Raw genomic sequence first — 25,034 nt, 5'->3', positions numbered from 1 at the left:
TATTGTATTCTATTGTATTGTATTGTTTTGTATTATATTATATTATATTATATTATATTATATTATATTATATTATATTATTCATTCATTTTGCTTCGTATTAGTCCCTGATTTATTTAGGTCACCACAGTTGAATGAACCACCAATTATATTATGTTATGTTATGTTATATTATATTATATTATATTATATTATATTATATTATATTATATTATATTATATTATATTATATTATTCATTCATTTTGCTTCGTATTAGTCCCTGATTTATTTAGGTCACCACAGTTGAATGAACCACCAATTATATTATGTTATGTTATATTGTATTATATTATATTATATTATATTATATTATATTATATTATATTATATTATATTATATTATATTATAATATATTATATTATATTATATTATATTATATTATATTATATTATATTATATTATATTATATTATAATATATTATATTATATTATATTATATTATATTATTCATTCATTTTCCTTCGCATTAGTCCCAGATTTATTGAGGACACCACAGTGAAATGAACCACCAATTGTATTATATTACATTACATTACATTTGATGAAATTATTATTGCAAAAATATGTTTTGCATAAATATACAATGCAATAAATGCACATATATATATTAGTTTTAATGATCTGTTACTGATAAAATGTTCTCCATCCACATTTTGTTGTATTTTATATGATGTATATGAACATGTAATCATTTTGAAATATATATATATTGTTGCTTTCCAAACTGTATTTCATAGATCCTAACATTATACAAACATTTTATCCCCCCAAAAAAATTCATATGAGATGTAACACAGTTTTTCACAGGCTTTTGTGTTTAATTTAACATAGAATCAGACAAATTATGCCATTGATTTATAAAAATGAAATCTTTTAGAGTGCAGCTTTAAGAACAGGAATAGCTTTTGCAGAAAGCACCATTAATGTTCAGTTGTTTCTGACCATTTTGCATAAAAAGCTCTAAAAGAAATAAATTTTGCTACTTTCACGCTTTCTTCACCTCATGTGACATCTGACATCCTCAAGCCGCTCTCATCAAATTGCAAGGACAGAAAATTTGTCAGTAAATGTCATAAACGACTTCTTGAAAACGCTGTCCATTAACACCAATCGATGTGCGTGTAATTGCTGCAGTCCTGCATGTATGACGTCTTGTGATGCTAACAGATTTTGCATCGATTCGTTTACTCGTATTCCTTTGCGTAAAATCAATTATGCCATTTTTTCCAACCCTCTTGGTCTGTGTCTACTGTGCGTGCTTGTTAATGCGGTCCGTCAAGAAGTCTTCGCAAGTATAAATTATTCATCTGTGGTGCTACTTTTAGATCCACTATCAAGAACAACGACATCCTAACAAGGCCATTTCAAATCACAGAAGACTGCCAAATAAATGACATCTGTAGTTATATTCTGAAGTCTTTAAGTTACGCACACACATCTAGTCAAATACATGAAGCACTTGTATTTTTATAGTAAATTTAAATTACCATTACAAGTAGAAATTAATAGCATATTTGCTTTGATTCCAATGTTTTTTTTACCAAACTTTTATGAAATTATAGAATAAGAATGTTTTTACCTCTACACTGAGAAAAGCTAAAAGTTGTATTTTATCATGTGTTTGCTGAATTAGAAGTAGTATTATATACAGTATTTTATTATGAAGGTTTATTAGGAAGGCTTTAAATATGGAGTAGTTTTACTGTCTGATTGTTATTGAATATTTTTACTATTATTTTTTATTTAATGTATCATAGTTATTTTGTTAACACTAATCTCATAAAAATATATTTAAAAAAAAAAATATTTTATTTCAACTTCATGTAAAACTGAAAATGAAACCATAAAGGTAAATACTATATTATTTTCTACTTAAATTATTAGAACAGGATTTCTAAAGGTTTTACAAAGTCAAAGACTTTTTAAGACCATTATGAAGAACATTTCAGACTTCTATAAAACTAAACGCTAAGGATCTTTTCTGGTTGGGCCAATGAAAAAGTACAATTTCATTTGAGTTATATCGTAACCACATATTTTAAATGTCAAAACAAGCTAAATCTGGTTAAATCATTTACAAAACTATAATAAACTAAATTTATGCAAATAAAAGTTATTGTAAGAAAGATAATTGCACCATATTGCGTCATGGTAAAAAGAAAAAGTAAAGGTTTTATTTAGATTGCATTATTGGTGATTGGGTAGCGTTACATAAAGAAAAAATAAGACCCGTTTAAAGTTATTAAAGACCTACAACACCAAATTTCAGTAAATTTAAGACCTTTTAAGGCCTAAAATTTGAAATTTAAGACATTTTAACATTTTTAAGACTCTGTGGACACCCTGTAGAAATTAATTTACTAAAAAACAGAGAATGAGAAAAACAAACAAAATTTCATTTTATATATACATATATATTTAGTTAGCAAAATTATTTAGTTTTATAACTAAAGCTAAAATATACAAACAAAATGATTATTTGTTGATATTAAATATCAAGTTAAATTCAATAAAATATGAGAAATGCTATTTTTATGGTTAGAAGAATTTGACGATGTTTTAAAAATAACTAAAACTTGCATAAGGATTTACAGTGCTCAGCATATATGAGTGCACCCCATTTTGAAAATGAATATTTTTATCCATTTCTCTGTGAAAATGGGAAATATATATTGGTGCATTTGAACAAAACAGATTTATTAAACATATATATTTATTAAAATAATATTTTAGTCACAGAACATCTTTAGAAATGGAAAGATAATTCATTTAAATTCATAAATTCATGCAAAATATTGAAAAAAAATACAAACTACAACATTTCAACAAAATTGTATGGTTATTTTATTTTTATTTTTTTTTCTCTTCATTTTTGTTATTTTTGAAAATTTTACTCAATATTTTTCCCTAACATACAGTCAGGCTACTAATTTTTGAACCATTATTGTAAGTTATTTTGTTGAATATGCTCCAGATTTGGCTTCAGTACTGACTAAACTAATGTATATGCACAAATATAATATTGTAAAGCATCCTATAGAAAATATAAATTAAAATGAGAGATTTGTGGAGGTGTACTTACATATGCTGAGCACTATAATTTAATAAAGATTTAATCGACAAATCGAATCACATAATGACTAAAATTGAGAATATGATATGACATTTTTAACAAAAATTATAACACTTTCTGTTGATAGTAACAATGCATAAAATAGGTTGTGAGGTCACTTCAACTGGTCATTACATGTAAATAAGAGTGTTTGCAGCACTAATGAACGCACTGAGAGTCTTAATGTAAATATGTAGATTATTTTTCTTATGTGTGTGTGTCTGTTTCTCTCAGTGGGGCTCCACGGGCTGCAGTTGAGGCTGAAGCGAGAGCCTCACAGTCCCTGTGCTGATCTGGGCTCAGCCTGCAGTCAGGAGAGGCCCTTCAGACTCCACTATGGGGAGAAGTGCCTCTATAACATCAGGTACACACACACACACACACACACATACACTAGAGTTGCACAATTAATTGTTGAAATATTGCAAATTTTTTATTTTTATTTTTTTATCTGTTTGCAGTTATTCTCTGATGACGTGTACTTATGTATCTAATGCACTTATTTATTTTTCTTGTTTTTTTTTTTTAATTGAGTTAATGAACGAGGGGTTAGGGGATGGGATTAAAAATGAGCAACATTTAATATTTAATTAGTTTTGTCATACAAAAAAAACAAAAAAAAAACAATAAAACGATTCAAATAAATATTGCAAATTTGCAAATACCCACACAATCTCATTCTAAAATGACCGGTAAAGAGTAAAGTGACTTATTTAGAATTGTGGGGAAAACGTTATGTAAAATGTATTCATTTTGATTCCCAGTTTATGTTAGGTAGTATAATAGTATAATCACAGTGAACATTGTATAATCGTGAACAGTGAACAGTGTATAATCGATAGTATAATCACAGTGAACATTCAGATGTTGTGTTTGCTGGGTTGTTTGGATATAAACACTACTTGTATACAGTAAAGTGTCAAAATAAAGTAAATATGTTAAGATAGAGGTGAATAGGTGACAAGAAGCAGCTGTTAAAATGTCACAAATCATGGATTCAAATGTTTTGTTCAAAAAAGCTGATTCATTCAGCGATGAATAAAGTTTAGCTAGAATGTTATAGAATTAAACTGAAGGTTAGTTCTTGATTTGTAGAATGTTCTTCTAATATTCTTCTAACATTATCCTAACCTCTTTGTTATGATTACATTAATAAACCATTAAGTAAGTGATTCATTTTTTTTACTATTGAATTGATTTGTTGCTTTTCAAAAAACAATGAAAAAAAGATTCAATTTCGCAATGTTTAAATAATATAAAAAAATTACAATATTTTACATTATAATATGTTATATACAATATAAATATATTTACAATATTTAATATTTTTACTTCTAAATTCAGATGTATCTGATTATTATGATACATTTTGACTAATTTCAATATTTTATTGAATGCTGTATTAAATTTTTTTATAAATAAAGTGAAAATAATAACGTATATACTAAATCACATTTTGGGAATGAGTTCTACAGGTTTTATTATTTATCATAATAAAAACAATTATTAATAATTTCTCAAAAGTAAATATCCAAACTAACACTCTAATCACTAATGCTCTGTGTTTGCTGGGGTGTTCAAATTTGAAAAATTGTGTACAGTTTTAATAAAGAAAAAAATAATTTAAATAAAAGTAAATAAAAGCATCTGTTAGCTGAATAAATGTAAATGTGAATTACAAGCACCTATTAAAATCTGTTAGTGACTGAAAGATTTATTTAAATGATTTGTTCAAAAACGCTGATTTTACACACTATTTTATTTCAAATTAATAATATTTTGTTCGAAAAAACGTATGTTCTGTCGACTATTCAGAATTGTGGAGGAATCGTGACCTTTATTTTATTTTTTTAAAGTCTGATTTTTCATTTAACCAGAATCCTGCATCTGCATTACATACAAATTATTCCTATTTTGAAATTGAAATCTAAGATTAACATACAATACTTGTATATCTTACATGCAAATACAGACAAGATCAATGCCAGACATGCCAATCTGGGAGAAATCTGTGTGAAACCATAAGTGTTTCTGCACCAAAGCAGGGAAAATCAACTCTAAACTTTATACATTAAGTGAGTGTCTAACATCACATATTTTGCTTTGCAAATTCAGCCTCGACAGCTGGTGTGAGAAACTTAAGTGATAAATGGCCCCGAATATGTCTACATACATTTGCGAATCATCCCATTTAACAAGCTATTTTTAATCAATCATTTATCAATTTAAGCTGTGCTGTTTTCCTAATTACAGATGTTTGGCGAAAAAAAAGCTGATTTAGTAATGCAAAGGTAGCTTTTGTTATTTGCAATGTTCGTAATTCTGAATTTCAGATATTCACATGCTTTACCTCCAAATGCAAGGTGTGCGTTTCACTTTTTAATACGTGACTAAAGCCTGAATAAAAGCACAGACGTTCATTTGACAGATCAGCCCAAGCCAAGAAGAGTCTTCAAGATTATGGAAGAAATAAATGCACAATAATAATAGTTTTGCTTTAGTTATTTACTCAAAGGCAACCGTACAGCAGGTGCTGTTGGAAATGACTTTGAATGAGATCCACCTGAAATTGGAAAGGGTGAAGAAAACACACACAAAAAAAGAAAGAAAAAAAAAACAAGAAATTACGCTACGGTGCATTAAGTGCAATAAATGGCTTTTCCACTTGGACAAGCGTCTACAGCAAACACGGTTGCTTGGTTACAGTCATCTTCCTATTGATTTGATTTTAAATTTATGACATTTCACTTGGATGTTTTATTTCGCTGGAGGAGCCGACCTGCCCTCATATTGCAGATGGCACTCAAGCCGAACCAACAACCTCAGTGATAATGATGTTCTCTTCAGAGCTGCTTTGGAGATTGTCAAGCCTCATAGACGTCTGTTCCTTCCTTGTCTTTTAATGCTTCTGAATGGAGTGTAATTGCGTTAAGGTTCATCTCTGACAAGATGTCACATGTTTTCTTTACGGTACCTTGTCGATTGTGGCATTTAGGGATAGATTTTGGAGAATTGTGGGTTTTTTTTATTGTTAGATCATAAAACTGCAAAGAATTGAAGGTTTATTTAGCAGGCATGCAATAAAAAGTATCCAAGCAATTCATATTTGCAATAACCTAAATATAAATAGATCAAATATATAACTTTTTTCATTTGAGAATCATAAACAAATGTATCCGTTTACACAAATATATAAAACAGCGCTGTTCAGTATTGATTGTAAAATGGGTTATAAAAATATTGCATTGAGTTGAATTTTGCTGTTGATAATAATAAAAAAAATCTCAAAAATCAGTTCAAGACACTCGAAAACTGTGGAAAAATATTCAAATATATTATTTGAATATTTTTCCACATTTTTTAAATGCCTTGAACTGACTTTTGCTGTTTATTCTGATGAATCTCTAACCCAAAGAGCACCGACACATTATTTAAGCTACCCATGTGCCCCTTTTGTTTGATTTTGAATAATAAAAACCTGTTTAAAATAAATGCAAAAAAAAAATTTTTATATTCATCAGATGTCTCTAAAGTTAATAAAAATATTAAACAGCATTAATGTTTTCAACAATAAAAAAACAGTGTTTTTAAATTCATTGAATGACACTTTTTATGAAAAACAAAAACACAACCGGTCACTTTGGGTCAGTTTTTTTTGCAATAACATTGCAATAACATTTCACAATTGTACAATGTGTACTGTATTTTTGATTAAATAAATGCTGCCTTGGTGAACAGGAGAAGCTTATTTTAAAACATTTAAAAATCCTACTGACTCCAAACTTTTGACATGTAGTGCACATCAAAGTAGAAAACAGCTCTTTTAGTATTTCACAAATAATACTGTGTAAATTCGTCCTTGTTGACCTCAGACTTTTGAAAAAACATGTACAGCAGTTGTATATTTTTTAAATACATTAGTTATTATTTAAAATATAATTGTAATTAAGTGTTTTATTGTGACTTTTTAATATAGGTCAAATATTTTGGTCATGCATTTTGCTTAATTTGTAGCGTATGCATTTTTTTTATTATGTGCATTTAATTTCTGTTGATATCCCCCAAATTAATTTCAAAAGATATCAAAATTAATTCCTGGCCATTTTTAAAACAGCAGTTTTGCATGCATTATGTATTGTGCTGCAGACGAGAAGCTTAAGCGTTTATGTTTTTTTAATTTTGCAGCCTAGCACTGTCTTGTAATAATCTCTGTAGCCTGAAAGGGCCTCAGGGAGGACTAAGTTAAACTGCTGTTCTCTGGTGTCTCCAGTGCCTACGAGCAGAAGCATCCGTCGGGAATGAAGGCCTCCAGCCCTGTGTCGACCCCCTGCAGCACCCCTGTGTCCCCTGGACAGCATGTGTCTCCCACTGCTGCCCCGACCCCCAAACCAGAGCGGACGTACCCACACCTCGCACCCCCACAGCCCCTGCCCGACAGTGCATATCCCATAGACCACAGGTACCAGAACACACTGATGGAGATGGATGGATGGATAGATGGATGACTATAGGGATAAACAGATATATAGAGAGATGGATGGATGGATCTGACTAGAATGACAAACAGATATAGAGGGTTGATTAGACAGAGACAGACAGACGGATGGATGGATGGATGGATGGATGGATGGATGGATGGATGGATGGATGGATGGATGGACGGATGGATGGACGGATGGACAGACAGACGGATGGACAGACAGACGGATGGATGGATGGACAGACGGATGGATGGATGGACAAACAGATATAGATGAATGGAAGAATAAACAAATATATGGATGGATGGTTGGATGGATGGATGGATGGATGGATGGACAAACAGATATAGATGGATGGGCGGATGAATAGATGGATAGATTAATGAATAGAGGAACAAATAAATGGACAAACAGATATAGATGGATGGATGAACGGGTGGATGGAAGACTAAAAGGACAAACAGATATAGATGGATGGATAATTGGGTGGATGGATGAGTAAAAGGACAAACAGAAATAGATGGATGGACGTATAGACAAATGGATGGATAGATAAATAAATAGATGAACAAACAGATATACAGATGGATGTACGAATATATGGATGGACGGACAGATGGATGGATGACTAGAGGGACACAGATATTGATGGATGGATAGACAGGCAGATGGATGGATGACTAAAGGGACAAACAGGTATAGATAGATGAATGGATGGATAGATGGACGGACGGATGGATGACTAAGGGACAAACAGATATAGATGGATAGATTAATGAATAGATGAACAAATTGATGGATGGATGGATGGATGGATGGACAAACATATATAGATAGATGGATGAATGGGTGGATTGATGTCTAAAAGGACAAACATGTAGATAGATGGACGAATATATGGACGGATGGATGGATGGATGGATGACTAGAGGGACAAACAGATATAGACAGATGAATGAATAATTATATGGATGGATGGATGGATGGATGGATGGATGGATGGATGGACAGACAGATATGGATGGATGGATGGATGGATGGACGGACGGATGGATAACTAAAGGGACTAACAGATATAGATGGACGAATAGACAAATGGACGGATATATTATTGAATAGATGAACAAACATGTAGAGATGAAAAGATGAATAGATAGATAAATGGATGGATTGATGGATGGATGATTAGACGGACAAACGGATACAGATGGATGGATGGACAGAGGGATAGATTACTAGAGGGACAGATATAGATGGGTGAAAGGAAGAATATACTGTATGGACGGACGGATGGATGGATGACTAGAGGGACAAACAGATATAGATGAGTGAAAGGAAGAATATATGGACGGATGACTTGAGGGACCAATAGATATAGATGGATGGATGAATGACTACAGGGACAAATAGATATGAGATGGATGGATGGATGGATGGATGGAAGAATAGACGGATGAACAGACAGAGAGATATTGTGTGTGAAATTCATCATGTTTAATGTATTGTTCAGATTCCGCCGGCAGTTGTCGGAGCCCTGTCATTCGTTCCCCTCTCCTTCAATGTCCCGGGACGGACGGCCCATGTACCATCGGCAGATGTCAGAGCCCAGCATCCCCTTCCCTCCTCAGGGCTTCAAGCAGGAGTACGTGGACCCCCTGTTCGAGCATCCGGCCATGATGGGGGCGCCGCTCCCCCAGCCGTACACACACTCCATGATGATCAAACAAGAGCCGCGCGACTTCACCTACGACTCAGGTGAGACGACGACATTAAACATAACACACTTTCTATGTAAATGTAAAGACAGGGAACAGAGGATTATAATTGTTATTTTATTATTATGGTATTGACATCCAGCCGCTTTATTCGGGATGGGGAGAGTGATAGAATTAGTGTGTGATTAGGAAATTTGGGTCTGATCTCATTTCCTGAGGGCCTGGCTGGAAAGGAGAGGGGCCCCCTAATCTGTCCCTCAGGGGCCCGCAGGCTGTCGGCGCAGCTCTGGCATGAATGAAGAGGCTTTTGGTTTTCATTCATGAAAAATGTCGGTGGACTGCAGCCGCTTCAGCTGCTTCCTGCTCACCATGGCAGTCTGTACAGCATAACCTGTTTAGGTTCCTGTTCAGTTCTATTCGTGCAACATTCACTTCCTACAGTTATCTGAGCAGTTGCATTCATTTAAAAATAAATACAAAAATATCTGATTGTGTTTTTGTTTTTTATTTTAAAGTTACATTTACATCAGATACTCAATTCCTAATTATATTATTAATTATAAAACTACATATTATTAGTGTATTATTATTGCATGTTACATAAATATTATACATGTTTTAGACAGAATCTGCTGACTTATATTATTTATTTATTACATATTATTAGTTTTTATTTTTAGGGCCAGACAGTTTCTGCTGACTTATTTTATTTTATTTATTTCTTACATACCATTAATTTTAATTAGTATTATTAGAAGCAGACAGAATCTGCTGACTTACTTTATTGATTTATTACATATTATTATTTTTAATTAGCATTATTGGGGCCTGAGAGAATCTGCTCACTTATTTTATGTGATTATTTAATGTATTTATTTATTACATACTATTAGTTTTTTTTTTATTATTATTAGGGCAAGACAGAACCTGCTGACTTATTTTATTTATTACATATCATTAGTTTTTATTAGTATAATTAGGGCCAGACAGAACCTGCTTACTTATTTTATTAAAATTATTTATTATATATTATTAATTTTTATTAGCATTATTAGGGCCAAACAGAATCTGCAGACTTATTTGATTTAAATTATTTATTTCATATTTCATATATATCATTAGTTTTTGTTAGTATTATTAGGCCCAAACAGAATCTGCTGACTCGTATTATGTAATAAATAAATTAAATAAGTTTTTATTAGCATTATTAGGGCCAGACAGAACCTGCTTACTTATATATATTTTTTTATTAATTTATTACATATTACATACATATCATGAGTTTTTCTTAGCATTATTAGGGCCCAAGAGAACCTGCTGACTTATTTAGTTTTATTTATTACATAATACATACATATTATTGGTATTATCAGGACTTATTTTGTCATTTATTTATTTATTTGTTTTTATATTTTATTTAATTATTTACAATTTATTTTTTATATTAGATGGATATTATATTTATTATTCATATAGTTTTTTATTTTATTTTTTGTAAATAGGAACTGAAAACATATTAACGTTTCAACTTTAATGTAACAATACAAATCCAATTATAACCACTTCCATCTGGTAATAAAGCTACAACAGGTCTCTCATATAATTCATTCATTAAAAACAGAAAATATGAATTTACCAGTTGGTTTGTGTTTAAATCATCTAAGCAAGATTTAAACATTAATATAAACACTAAACAAATACACATTACCATACATTTACATAAGCAAATACATAGATTGAATGATGGGCTCATATCTGTGGCTGCAGATTCTGTGTGGGTCAGGTTATTACAAAATATGAGTTATATAATTAGTAATTCCTGCATTATTATTAGTAGGTAACTCTCATTTTAGACATAATTGTAATTCTAAGTGGTTTAAATTGTAAAAGTGTTTTAAAATAAATGTATTTGAAATAATAAAAAGGAGTAAAATAAATAAAACAAAAGTAAGAAATGATTAAAAACAGATAAAAATGTGTTAATCTGTAAAAAATAATAAAAAATAAAGATGCTCATCTAGTAAATGTTTATAATTTTTTTCCCCTCATTGTCGTCCATTATTATCTCTAAATTAGAGGCAGTAAAAGTTTCCAAATAAAGCGCTGAAAGCTTGATGAGTGTGAGTGATCATTCTGCAATGCTTCTTTACATCAGCGAAGGAGATCATCGACATGTTTTGCATCTCCTCTCGGCCGTTTAAAAGAATTTATTCAGCCTGGCGAAGGAGCTTGTTTGTTGTGAGCTGTGTAAGGACTGGGCAGTCAGCGGCTAATTTAATCAGCGGTAATTTCCTCGACAGGCCCATTACTTGAATGAAACCCTGAGAGATCTTTATAGGTCCAAATGAACAGGGTTAGATGTTTTATGGAGCATTCACTTAAGCTGTCTTGCTCCGCTTTGATTGAATCACAGCTCCAGCAAACAGCAGGTCTGATGTGAAGCGCAAGGATTCAACTGCGGTTCATCAGCGCAAATCTTTTGACCAGTTTTTTGACCTGCTCTTTTGAATGTAAAATTAAATGTTGTGCAGTTTTGCATCACTTATGACTGGGGAAAATATGTACAATGCAATAAAAATGTAATTGATAAAATATGCAATACTAATCAGAACTTTTACATAAATTTATATATTTTTGTTGTCGTTTTTACTTTTTCAGAAGTGCCTAGCTGTCACTCTGTTTATCTCAGACAAGAGGGATACCTGGCACACAGTAACAGAACTGAAGGTAACATATGCAAATGTATTATTTGAAGCCTTGAAGAACTATATAAGTCCTTATTGTCAATTTTTTTTCATTTGGATTGTGAACATTATATTACATATTTTTATTTTGAAGTAATTCATTTATTATTAATAATAATTGATGGTTATTGCCTGTGCCATAAGAAGGTCTATGTATTGTACATTGTTCGTAATTTATTTTCTGATTGTAAATAATAATAATAATAATAATAATAGTAATAATAAACCTTATCTCCTAAGGAGATAACACTTTTCAGTTTCAGTATTAAAAATCAAAAGTTATAGTGATTTGATATTTCTCAAGTGTGGAAGAACGGTATATGTCCAGTTAGTGTGGAATAACAGTATAACTCCAATTCATCATATCACTTTAAATCACTAAATATCTGATTCCTTTATCTCAGGATGCTTTCACACCTAGACTTTTGTTTCGGAACCTGACGATTTCCCCAGTTAGCGCGGTTCGTTTGGCATACGTGAATCCAGCAATCGAGCTCGGACCCAAAACAATTGGTCCGAGATCGCCTGAATGAGGTGGTCTCGGCTTGATTAAAAACAAAGTCTGGAGCGGATCAACTGTAGTGAGAAAACAATACAATCCGATCCCGGCTATATCAGTGTATTATGGATATGTAACAGGTATCAAAGTTCATGCACATTTTTACTACAGAAATTCCAGGACTTTTCCAGGACATTCAAGTCAGTTTTCATGACCTAATGTTTTATTTAACATCTATGTGTACATGGTAAATCATAAGAAAACCACTGCACGTTTATATTTATTACAGCATATCATAAAACAAGCAATGGTTTCGATTTATTCTTATATCTATGTAAAATAGATGATGCTTAGACAGCACTAATGATGCAAGTGCATGTCTTTGGCCAAAAAAAAGTAAAAACAACTAATTTTAAACTAATTTTAGGTAATGTTAATAGTTTGTTCGGTAGGTAAAACTACTTCTATTGTAAAGCTGCGATCACACTGCACTTTTCACTCCATAGACTTCCATTTATACACTGCAAAAAATGCTTTTCTTACTTAGATTTTTTGTCTTGTTTCTAGTCCAAATATCTAAAAATTCCTAAATCAAGAAGAATTTTCTACACAAGCACAACATATTGTCTTGTTTTGAGAAATAATATGCTAATATTAAGTGAGTTTTTCCTTAAAACAAGCAAAATAATCTGCCAATGGGGTAAGCAAAATAATCTTACGTCAAAAGAAAAAACAAGATTATTTTGGCATATTATTTCTCAAAACAAGACAATATGTTTTGCTCGTCAAGAAAAGTCTTCTTGATATGAGAAATTTTAGATATTTAGACTAGAAACAAGACAAAAAATCTAAATAAGAAAAGCATTTTTTTGCAGTGTAGGCACGCGAATGCGGCAGAAACGCAAGCACTTTCTTGCATTTCACTGCATTCGAAAGTTCAAGCTTGGTGAAGTCTTACCTGCAAAATCACATCAGTTAGACAGATAAAAAATAACTTAAAATAAGAATTTTAAATTATGGAGCAATCGCTCACTTTTATTAATGTCTAATCATATTGTTTAACCCCGCCCCTTTTCACAGCACAGAATTTCACAAGATCTATAGTGTGACTGCAGCTTAAGCCACTTTGGACAAAAACATCTGCTTAATGACTAAATGTAAAAATTATTTCCATGACTTTTTCAAACCTTTGTGGGTTTTTCTGTTTTTTTTTTTTTGTTTTCAAATAACAGAACAGGCCTAGAAAATGCCATGTCAAAATTCCATGACTTTTCCAGGTTTTCCATGACCGTATGACCCCTGAGGCATATACTGTATGGCTATGTGATAAGAGAATTATGAGTAGGGCGGGATGTCATTCCTACTGGTAAATGTGCATTTCATGTCAAATAGTTAAAGAATGCTGAACTATTAACAAAAGCTGTTTTTTCCGTTAGAAAAATTGACTGAACAGCAGTCTTGGTTTATCTGTTATGCCTCTCTATAATGCAAAGCCTATAATGCATAATTCTATCCAACGGCTATGTTTTGTCTTACCTCTGATTCATATTTAATGACGATGTCTGTGGGTGTCACCATTCAAAATTAAAGTGCAGGTTTTCACTTATAGTATCTTATTGCTCATCGTCATAAATTAAAATAAGGACACGTGATAGCTGAGCAGGACTGAAAAATGAACATTGCAACAATTTGAATCCCTGTTTCAGAACAAGAGAATCAATCCACAGGTGTGAAAGGACCCTCAGTTTAAATACAGTAACACAAACTTCAGGTTAATATTAAGCCTTTTTTTTCAAGTTCATTATTATTAATAAACAGAAAATACAGTATGAACAATATCAAATACACAGAGCTTCTTACAGTACAGGCAATAACAAACAACTATTACCAAAAAAAAGTACAACAATAAATACATACAATGCTGACATACTTCATAGCTAAATATTGTTGTTTATTTAGAAAAGCTGGTGCAGTGCGCCTGTCTATATATATATATATATATATATATATATATATATATATATATATATATATATATATATATATATATATATATATATATATACTACTTTGAATTGGTCTTGCGCTCTGCCATCTCAGTAGTTTACACAGGACTGGCGTGAAATATGCATTGATACAGCTTTATTATATATGGTATGTGGTTTATTTAGAAAGATTAACTGTTTTTGTGCTGTTTAGCGCTCCTCTGTGCGTTCTGAGAGAGATCACATCACATATACAGTTCCTACACTCACCTCTTTCAGTGTATTCTTCCCTGGTTTTTGTTCTCCTCTTTGATTCAAATATGCTTTCCCAGCATCCCTCAAAGCCTTCCTTACTCTGTCCTTCCAATTGTTCATATCGGCTCTCCTTTTTAATGTCCAAAGTGTACATGAGAGCAAGCAGCATCTCTATTCTTCTTTTTTTCCGTAGGACGCCATATTAATGTTTAAAATGCAGACTTTTAGTTGAGTGAAAATATCTCCAAACTGTTTCTGTATACAAAGTTCACACATACAATTAATGTCAAATGGTTACCTCATGACTTTTTTTTTTTTTTTTTTGGACTTATACGGTTGTTTGTTGCACACACTCATTTAAAATGTGACATTTTAAGGTTTTCTTTAATGTAAAATGTCAGAATATAACTGTGTAAAAATGTTTTCCATAGGCTGTATGTTTGACAAAGTTGCAAGGCACTTCTATGATGACACTTGTGTGGTACCGGAGAAGGCGGAGGGTAAGTTTTTATTCTTTATTATATTTATTTATTTATATTCTGTTTTATTATTATTATTTTTATTGTCTCTATTTTTCTAAAATGAATGACTATTTTTGATGGCCTTAACATGTTCGCATATGCACTATTACAATTTACATGAAGTGAAATATAATTTTCATCTAATATTAGTCTCGTTATGATAAAATGGCTCAATAGCGCCACCTATAAAATTTCAACAAAGCCCCTCTTGTGCAACATTTTACATACATTTATGATATTTACTTTTTAATTTTCCTTCAGCTTAGTCTCTATTTATCAGGGGTCGCCACAGCGGAAGGAACCGCCAACTATTGCAGATGCCTTTTCAGCCGCAACCCAGTACTAGTGAAAATTATTTATAAACTACCAAAAAAAAGTTTCTTGGTTTAAAACACTAAACACAGCCATTTTTAATACTCTTTGCAAATTTGCTTGCAGTTGTTGTTATTTTCGGGCATTATATGAACAAGTATTAGGTTTATCCTTTACACTACAATCTTTAGTGTGATTCACCAGACATGTCATTCACATATAAAAAAACAACTTCAGTTTTCATTCATTTCAGTTTGAAACTTTTTTGCGCCCAGCTTCACCACCATTGTGATGTTTCTCCTAGCATTATGGGATTTAGTTATTAAAAGCTAATGGTATTATTTGGATATATTTCCGTCCGCAGGTGACATAAAGCAGGAGGCGGGGCTTTACCGTGAAGGGCCGACCTATCAGAGACGAGGCTCTCTGCAGCTCTGGCAGTTTCTAGTGGCTCTGCTGGACGATCCCTCAAACTCACATTTCATCGCGTGGACCGGCCGGGGCATGGAGTTTAAACTCATTGAGCCTGAGGAGGTACTGACTAATTGAAATATAACTTTTCTTAGGGAAGATTATATTTGCATGGGGCCTTCATGAGTTCTGCAGACTATAACTGTGGAGTTATGAACATGGCCTTGAACGGTTGGATTTTTTTTCTATAATATTCTGGGTCATTTAAAAAGACTTTGAGAGCATAGACTATTTAAAAGCGTTTTTTAATCATTCTTCTAAGTGGTTAGCACCATTTCCTCTGGGCTCAGAGAACAGTACAATATAAAAAAAAAAACTGATAATTCATGACCACAAGAAAAGCAATTAGTCGACTTCACTTTAAAAAAGTAAACCTGTTGGTTTAAAACTAATTTAATGAACTACACTGAAGAAAAAGGTAAAAGTGATGCATCACAATACAACTATGCATATCAAAAAACAAATCAAATGCTTGTCATAATCATAACTTTACAATGCAAGATGATAATTAAAATGATGTGCGCAGTTTTGGTTTCACTTTCACTGCCGAGTGCAGCTTATGTCATGGCTGCCGTCACTTTGAGGAAAATACCATACATGCAAATCATACCTCCCGTGCGGCTCCCAAACGATCACTCTGTAGCACAAACTGAACGTTATTTACAACTTGATTACCTGTTATTCACAGCCTATGCAGGCTATGTTCAATAAAGTATACATCATTCGCAGCCGCACGTGCATCCTCTCAGTAGTAAACAAACAGTGCGTCAGCTCATGTGGGATTTCGCCGCCGCGAATACGTCATTGCATGAAGACAGAAATGACATTTTTGGGTGAATTATACCTTATAAATACAGTATGTGACTCTTTTAACGCCATTTAGAGGTGTGCACATTGCTAAGCAAAATATATAAAACATCATTAAGACTTCACAACTGATACTGTATATATGCTTCTCTCTCGATCTTGAAAATATAGCTGAATGAATTGTAGAGATGCTGAATTAAGATCGTGTGGGGGGGTTGAATCGATCTTTTTTAAAATTATCGTGCAGCCCTAGTTAAAAACCCCTAAAAAAATTCTAAAAAAAAAAACAGTTGAGTATAAAATCAAATTAAATCAACTTAACAGTTCTAAGTTACAATGGGTTTACTCAATTACTCAAGTAAATTATAAGGTTTTACACTATGTAGGAGCAGATCTAACATGATCTGGAGGGTTTTCCAAAGTTTACAGTCTATAAATTTATATAAAATCAATTATTTTATTAATGATTTTCTCAAAATTAGAAACAAATTAGTGTACTTTATTCAAATTAAAGTGTTTTTTTTTTTTTTTTTTTGCTTCATCTGCAAGATTTTATTCCTAGATTGATTATTCAAAACATCACAACAACATCAACATCAAACATCAACGTTGATTATTTAAAAACTCCAGAGTGTAAAGTGCCGAAAGGGGTGTGTCTGTGTGAATTAACAGTGAGATACCCTACTGTGAGTGTATGTGTGTGTGTTGGCATGGGTCCATGGGGCAGCTGTAGGGAACAGGGCAGTGTTTGTTGGCATCAGGTGAATGAGGTGCAGTAGAGTGAGAGAGGCGGACGGGGCACAGGTGGGTGGTCTCGAGGACAGGTGCAGGAACATCTGCCACCCTCCACTCGCCCTAATGAACACATCTCTGACTGCAGGTATATGGGTACATCTGTGGCCCACCAGAGGGTAGAGGCGCTTTAGCAGAGCTTTGTGTGTTGGAGACGGACCCTCGAGTGGGATAGTTTTTTAATTAGTGGAAAAAAATGTCATATTAAATTCAGTTATTATTTATTTTCATAAATCGTAACAAACATGTCTATTGCACATAAGGCAGATTTTACATGTATTATTTGTTTAATTATAATATAATATAATATAAGGCGAAGCAGTGGCGCAGTAGGTAGTGCTGTCGCCTCACAGCAAGAAGGTCGCTGGTTCGAGCCTTGGCTCAGTTGGCGTTTCTGTGTAGAGTTTATTCTGTGTGGAGTAATATAATATAATATAATATAATATAATATAATATAATATAATATAATATAATATAATATAGGGCAACTTGGTGGTTCAGAGGTTAGCACTGTCGCCTCGCCGCAAGAATTGTTTATGAGCTGTTCTACTGACATTGTTCCACTGTTAAAACAATGAACAAGAGCTATTCATTCAGGTTTATTTGGTGCCATAACAAGTAGTAAAGTGAAAAAAATTATGACTAGATTTGAGGTACTTAAATACATTTATATGTGACAATAAAACTACCAAGAATTAAATACAATTTTTCAAAACATATTCAACAAAGCTACTTAAAAATATATGTTATGAATATGAATACACAGTATTAACATATAGCCAAAAAACACAACCATTCCAGATTTAAAGTGAATAAATATGCAAGTAAAATTGTCAAAAAGTCCCCAAACATCCATATTGTGCATTAAATGGTTTTGTTTAAATTTGTTTAACATTTTAAAATGTTTTGTTTTACTAAAAAACAGTTTGAGTTTAATATCGAACATATTTTGAAAGATAGCAAAACATATTATTGAGGAGGTGTGCTATTTAATATATAGTGAATGTTTAAAATGAAATATCCATTCGTTGATTTTCTTTCGGCTTAGTCCCTTATTTATCAGGAGTCACCACAGCGGAATGAACCACCAACTATGTTTTACGCAGCGGATGCCCTTCCAGCTGCAACCCAGTACTGGGAAACACCCATGCACACTCTCACATTCACACACACTATGGCCAATTTAGTCCAACCAATTCACCTATAGCGCATGTCTTTGGAATGTGGGGGAAACGTAGCACCTGGAGGCAACCCATACAACATGCAAACTCCACCAAGTCACCCTGACAACTGAAATAGCAGAAAGTAAAATATTAATCTTGAGACAAAATTATACTTTGATTTTAAAGTAGAGGTTCCAAACATAATGGTTCAATGTTTTCTGAAAAATCTGTTTTAATTCTGTGTGAATATGTGTAAAATGGTATATTCAGCTAATGTGTGAGAGAGCTGTTTGTTTGTAATGCCTCTTTTACTTTTGCATCAAAGGTGGCGCGACGTTGGGGAATCCAAAAGAATCGACCCGCCATGAACTACGACAAACTCAGCAGATCGCTGCGCTACTACTATGAAAAAGGCATCATGCAAAAGGTAACACAAGCTAATGTGTTTTTTATACTAATGATGCTAACATTCAAATGTGATGCTAAGCTACATTAATAAAATCATCAAACATAAAAGGACTCAATTAAATTGATCAAAATTCATCGAAACAATCCATAATTTGAGCAAAAATATTAAGCGTAACTGTATTAAACATTAATATTAAAGTATTTCTGTATTTAAAAAAGCATTTTAACTGTGTGTGTGTATATATATATATATATATATATATATATATATATATATATATATTAACTGTCAATATCTTTATTTATATATATTTATAAGATTTTTTTTAGCACAATTCTAAACATAATAGTTTTAATAATTCATCTCTAATAACTGATTTATTTTTTCTTTGCCATGATGGCAGTTCTGATATTTGACTAGACATTTTTCAAGACACTTGTATACAGTTTAAAGTGACATTTAAAGGCTTAACTAGGTTAATTAACTAGGCAGGTTAGGTTAATTAGGCAAGTTATTGTATAACGATAGCTTGTTCTGTATCGAAAAAAATAGCTTAAAGGGGCTATTAATATTGACCTAAATTGATCAAAATTCATCGAAACAATCCATAATTTGTGCAAAAAAATTAAGCAAATCTGTATTAAACATTAATATTAAAGTATTTCTGTATTTAAAAAAGCATTTTAACTGTGTGTGTGTGTGTGTGTGTGTGTGTGTGTGTGTATATATATATATATATATATATATATATTAACTGTCAATATCTTTATATATATATATATATATATATATATATATATATATATATATATATATATAAGATTTTTTTCAGCACATTTCTAAACATAATAGTTTTAATAATTCATCTCTAATAACTGATTTATTTTATCTTTGCCATGATGGCAGTTCTGATATTTGACTAGACATTTTTCAAGACACTTGTATACAGTTTAAAGTGACATTTAAAGGCTTAACTAGGTTAATTAACTAGGCAGGTTAGGGTAATTAGGCAAGTAATTGTATAACGATAACTTGTTCTGTATCGAAAAAAAATAGCTTAAAGGGGCTATTAATATTGACCTAAAAATGTTTTTTTTTTTTTTTTTTTAATAAAAACTTCTTTTATTCCAGCCGAAATAAAACAAATAAGACTTTCTCCAGAAGAAAAAAATATTATCAGACATACTGTGAAAATTTCCATGCTATTTTAAACATCATTTGGGAAATATTAAAAAAAATAATAATTCAAAGGATAAATATGATTTCAACTGTATAGATGTGATTTTTTTCACTTAACTTACACTTTAAGTAACAAAAGATGTATTCATTTTGAGTTTTGATATTTTAACCTCTGTATACATTAATGTTGAAATGAATGTCATTGCAAAGTATTTTCTAAGTCTCTGTCGAAACACGCAGTTAACATTATGTCTTGTGTCCTCGAAGGTGGCAGGCGAGAGATACGTATACAAGTTTGTCTGTGACCCCGAGGCTCTGTTCTCCATGGCCTTCCCCGACAATCAGCGTCCCGTGCTGAAAACCGACCTGGAGCGACAGATCAACGAGGAGGACACCGTCCCGCTGTCGCACTTTGATGAAAACATGGCCTACATTCAAGAGGGAGGATACTGTAACCCACACCCATACAACGAGGCCTATGTCTACTGAAAAAACAGTCATTCCCCAGGACAAAAGACAGCACTTTATGGACAGATGGCAGTGTGTAAACCTACAAACGTACTGGTGTAGTTGCGTTAGATGCTCCTTTGGTGTTTTTTTTTTTTTTTTTTGGTTTGTTTTGGTTGTTGCTATTGAAGGGGATTGGGCGATTCAGCATGCCGTTTTCCAACAGCGAAAGACTCTCAAAATGGACAGAGGATTCAAACTATTTAGACGGAGAAATCCTAACCTCTTTTACCATCAGAACTCTTCGGATTGTTTGTGGAGCACTTTGTTATTTTCGCAAATTTGTTGTGGGTTTTTTCCCCTCTTTCCTCCCTTGGTGTCAATTTGAGTAAAGAATACAGTGTATGGAAATAAAAACTCTCAAACGCAAAGTAAAATGAGCACATTAGTGACCCTGGATCACAAAACCAGTCTTATGTGGCACAGATATTCAGCTTATTTTTGACATACACAGATATTTATTTTTTGCCGCAGCCCGTTTTTGGCTTGAGACTTTCAGTGTCATTCACTTACACTGAATTTTAGATGTTAAAAACAGCTTAATATGCTCCTCGATGCTGCAAGCTGACGGTTTATTATTTTATTATTCTAACTTTTATGTATAGTCATGAACAAACCTGTAACGCATGCACATCCGCCTTGTATAATACGGTCAATACCAGTGTTGGCAGATGTAGCTGACTGATTCCAGAATAAAGCTATCAAAAATCTGCCGAAATACAAAAACAAGCGCCCAGATATCTGAAGGTTGTTGTTAAACCGCCCAATTTTTCTCTACCCCCCTATGTGATTGTTTACTCACACAATCAAATTTAAAACCGCCCAACCTGGCAACACTGAACCCCTTTACATATTGACTACTGTATTGATCAAAGTTTCCATTAAACTTGTCCTAAAACTATTGAATAACAATCATTCTTGTCTCAGAAAAATGTTTTTGATCCATTTCAAATGTTGACTACTATATTTTTTGACAATAACCCAAATACACTGTACTAATTTCAAAGTTATAGATTTTTATTTTATGCCAAAATAATTTAAATATTATGTAAAGATAATATCCCATTAGGCGTCGCAGTTGGTAGTGCAGTCGCCTCTTAGCAAGAAGGTCGCTGGTTCGAGCCTCCGGGTGCTCCGGTTTCCCCCACAGTCCAAAGAAATGCAGTACAGGTGAATTGGGTAGGCTAAATTGTCCGTAGTGTATGAGTGTGAGTAAGTGTTTATGGATCTTTTCCAGAGATGGGTTGCAGCTGGAAGGGCATCCGCTGTGTAAAACATATGCTGGATATGTTAGCGGTTCATTCCCCTGTGGCGGAGGGACTAAGCCAAAAAGAAAATGAATGAATGAATGAATCAATATCTCATGAGGATGTTTAATAAATTTCTTGCCAAAAGCCGTTATCTTAATACTTTAATTTTTAAATGTTAAATAGTAGTTGTTTCTTGACCAAACATTGTCAGATCATTCTCAAGGGAGAGCTTATTGATTCAGATTTCAGATTATGTAAAAATCTCAATTTCAGGAAATTGACCCTTAAGACTGGTTTTGTGGTCACATTTGGTCAGAAAAATAGCCTTTAGGCATGCTTTTCTGTCCATAAAATAATGAAATACAACAAAACATGTTAAAATGTAGTCCACTAATATTGGCACCTTTGATAAATATGACCACAGATGCTGTAAAAATGTTGCCTTCCACACAATTCCTTCATGTTGTCCCAACAGAAATTGAGTTATCTTCATTATTTAACAAAATTTAAGTGGATTGAACTTGCAAAAAACTCAAAAAAAATGCAAGAATTGAGTTTATTCAGCTTATTTGAAGTAAGATGTTTTAACAGAGAGCAAAAATGATTTTGCTCAAGATATTAACATAAATAACTGCCCTCATTAAGAATTAAAGATGAGCAAACACGTCACGATTTTTATCAAAATACGAATAGCTTTGTTAAATATAAGTGTCACAATTATGCACCTATGAACTCAAATAACCGAAATATTTACAAAGAATATCTTTACTCATAGCTGTCACGGTGGCGCAGAGGGTAGCACGATCGCCTCAAAGCAAGATCACTGGTTTGAGTCCCGGTGCGGAGTTTGCATGTTCTCCCCATGTCTGCGTGGGTTTTCTCTCGATGCTCTGGTTTCCCCCACAGTCCAAAGACATGCAATATAGGTGAATTGAATAAGCTAAATTGGCTGTAGTGTATGTGTGTGAATGCAAGAGTGCATGGGTGTTTCAAAGTGTTTTGTAGTGTCTGGAAGGGCATCCATTGCGTAAAACGTGCAGGATAAGTTGGCGGTTCATTCCACTGTGGTGACCCCTGATTAATAAAGGGACCAAGACAAAAAGAAAATTAATGAATGAATCTTTACTAATTTCATTAGGAAATTATTTAAAGAATGGCAGAAATTTGAGAAAACAATAATGAAATTGTTAAATTATTATTATTATTATTACACAAAAAAAACACGAGCTCCTTTAGTTTTGTTCTTTGCATTTTTAGAAAAAGATCAAACAATAATAATGAAATAATACATTTTGATCATATCAACAATGGGTGCCAATATTATTGAGGGTCACTGTTTTTTTTTTGGGATGAGATATTCACTAATATCCAAGTTATACCCCTATATAATTTTTTTTGCATTCCTTCGTAATGTATTAAAAAGCATAAATGAAAAAAAAAAAATCCCATTACCGCATGATTTCGTAAAACTGCTCCAATTTTGTTTGTTTGTTTACTTATCCCCCGTCAAAGTCTAAATCTGTATACTTCTGTAACAACACCATCTTTCACTGAAAAGCGCCTATAGATATCCAATAGTTCTCTTCAGACCGATCTTGTGCAAGGTGCGAGCTTCACACATTTCTATGATTAGAGTGACAAATTGCTTTTTTATTAGGGAAAAAAAGTGGATGTTGGTCCATTATCGCTCTCCCATATGCCATTTTTGAAAATATAAACCATGTATATTCAGGTTGATGCACCTCGATGCTGCTTTTCGTGTAAATTTAGTCACGTATGATCAGACGGCAGCTATGCCCTGCAGTACGTCCATTGTTGTTTTCTCATTCTTTTTTTTTTTTTACATGGAAAAAAACATCAGTGTTTATTGAATGTAAAAAATATATACATAATTGCGAAGGGAATGGCAATAGCTACACTTCTGTAATAAAATAGTGTTGAAATACAACTGGGTTGTTTTGAAGCGTGCATTTTTGTTAATCTTTGGGCCATATTTTAATGACAAGCAAGCAAATAAGCAGTAGTTCATACATTTATTCAGGTTTCAGATCCATATTAAACTGGCAGAAATAAGATTTGACCTTTTTTATTTCATTATGCTGAATTTTACTGTAACGTTGCTTGCCAAAGTTGTTTTTTTATATGTATCTGTCTATTTTATGTGTTTTTTTTTTAATTCATTTTCATTTAGATGTTCAAAGAGAAATGTTAAGATTTCAGTGTAAATCGTCTTTCCCGGCTCAAATTCAAGTAATTTTGTTATGTATTTCTGTCATATTTGTTTATTTATTCATTTATTTATTTATTTTATAAATGTGTGTACAAAGCTTTTGATCATTTTATTTATCAAAAATTCAGTTTACTTATTTTGGCACATCAAATTCAACTAAATAAAAATGAGAACTATTCCCTTGTCAACAGAAATAAAAGGTGTTTATTTATTTATTTAATTATTTAATTTAATTTCTGTCAAGGTTTAATAAAATTTCAAGCAACAAAAATGGTTTTAGTTTAATGGTTTTAGTTTATAAAATAAAATTATTAAATTATAAAAGGTGCTGCTGTCAAAATGCTGCCCACAGAAAATCTGATTGCCATTTAGGGAACCAACAAAACAATCATCTGTATGATTTCAAATATTTTATTTTTTTTTTCATTTGTTTGTTTTAACTTGTGCAGTTTTCTAAATATCAATGTACTTTATTTAAATATTTAAAAATGCATTTTTATTTTAACATGATTACATTTTGGTCAATCATGTATTTCCGCATAGTTTATTTAATTTTTCTT

The 25,034-nt window shown here is 32.2% G+C and overlaps 1 protein-coding gene across 4 annotated transcripts in view; it reads left to right on the top strand.

Annotated features, from left to right (window-relative positions):
- Nucleotides 1-24,192, top strand: part of etv1 (ETS variant transcription factor 1) — a 39,760-nt gene extending 15,568 nt beyond the window's left edge. For 3 of the 4 annotated variants that reach the window (XM_005157634.5, XM_073923147.1, XM_009291802.4), the window contains 8 exons: nt 3,389-3,518; nt 7,425-7,613; nt 9,146-9,390; nt 12,009-12,077; nt 15,265-15,333; nt 16,031-16,200; nt 19,225-19,326; nt 20,755-24,192. In XM_005157634.5, the coding sequence (XP_005157691.1) occupies nt 3,389-3,518; nt 7,425-7,613; nt 9,146-9,390; nt 12,009-12,077; nt 15,265-15,333; nt 16,031-16,200; nt 19,225-19,326; nt 20,755-20,976 (1,196 nt within the window). In that variant the 3' untranslated portion in view covers nt 20,977-24,192. 4 annotated transcript variants of the gene reach the window in all.
- The last annotated feature ends 842 nt before the right edge of the window (nt 24,193-25,034 follow it).

The sequence above is a fragment of the Danio rerio genome, chromosome 15 (assembly GCF_049306965.1).
Source record: "Danio rerio strain Tuebingen ecotype United States chromosome 15, GRCz12tu, whole genome shotgun sequence".
NCBI lineage: Eukaryota > Metazoa > Chordata > Actinopteri > Cypriniformes > Danionidae > Danio > Danio rerio.
This window is presented reverse-complemented; position numbering and strand designations above follow the sequence as displayed.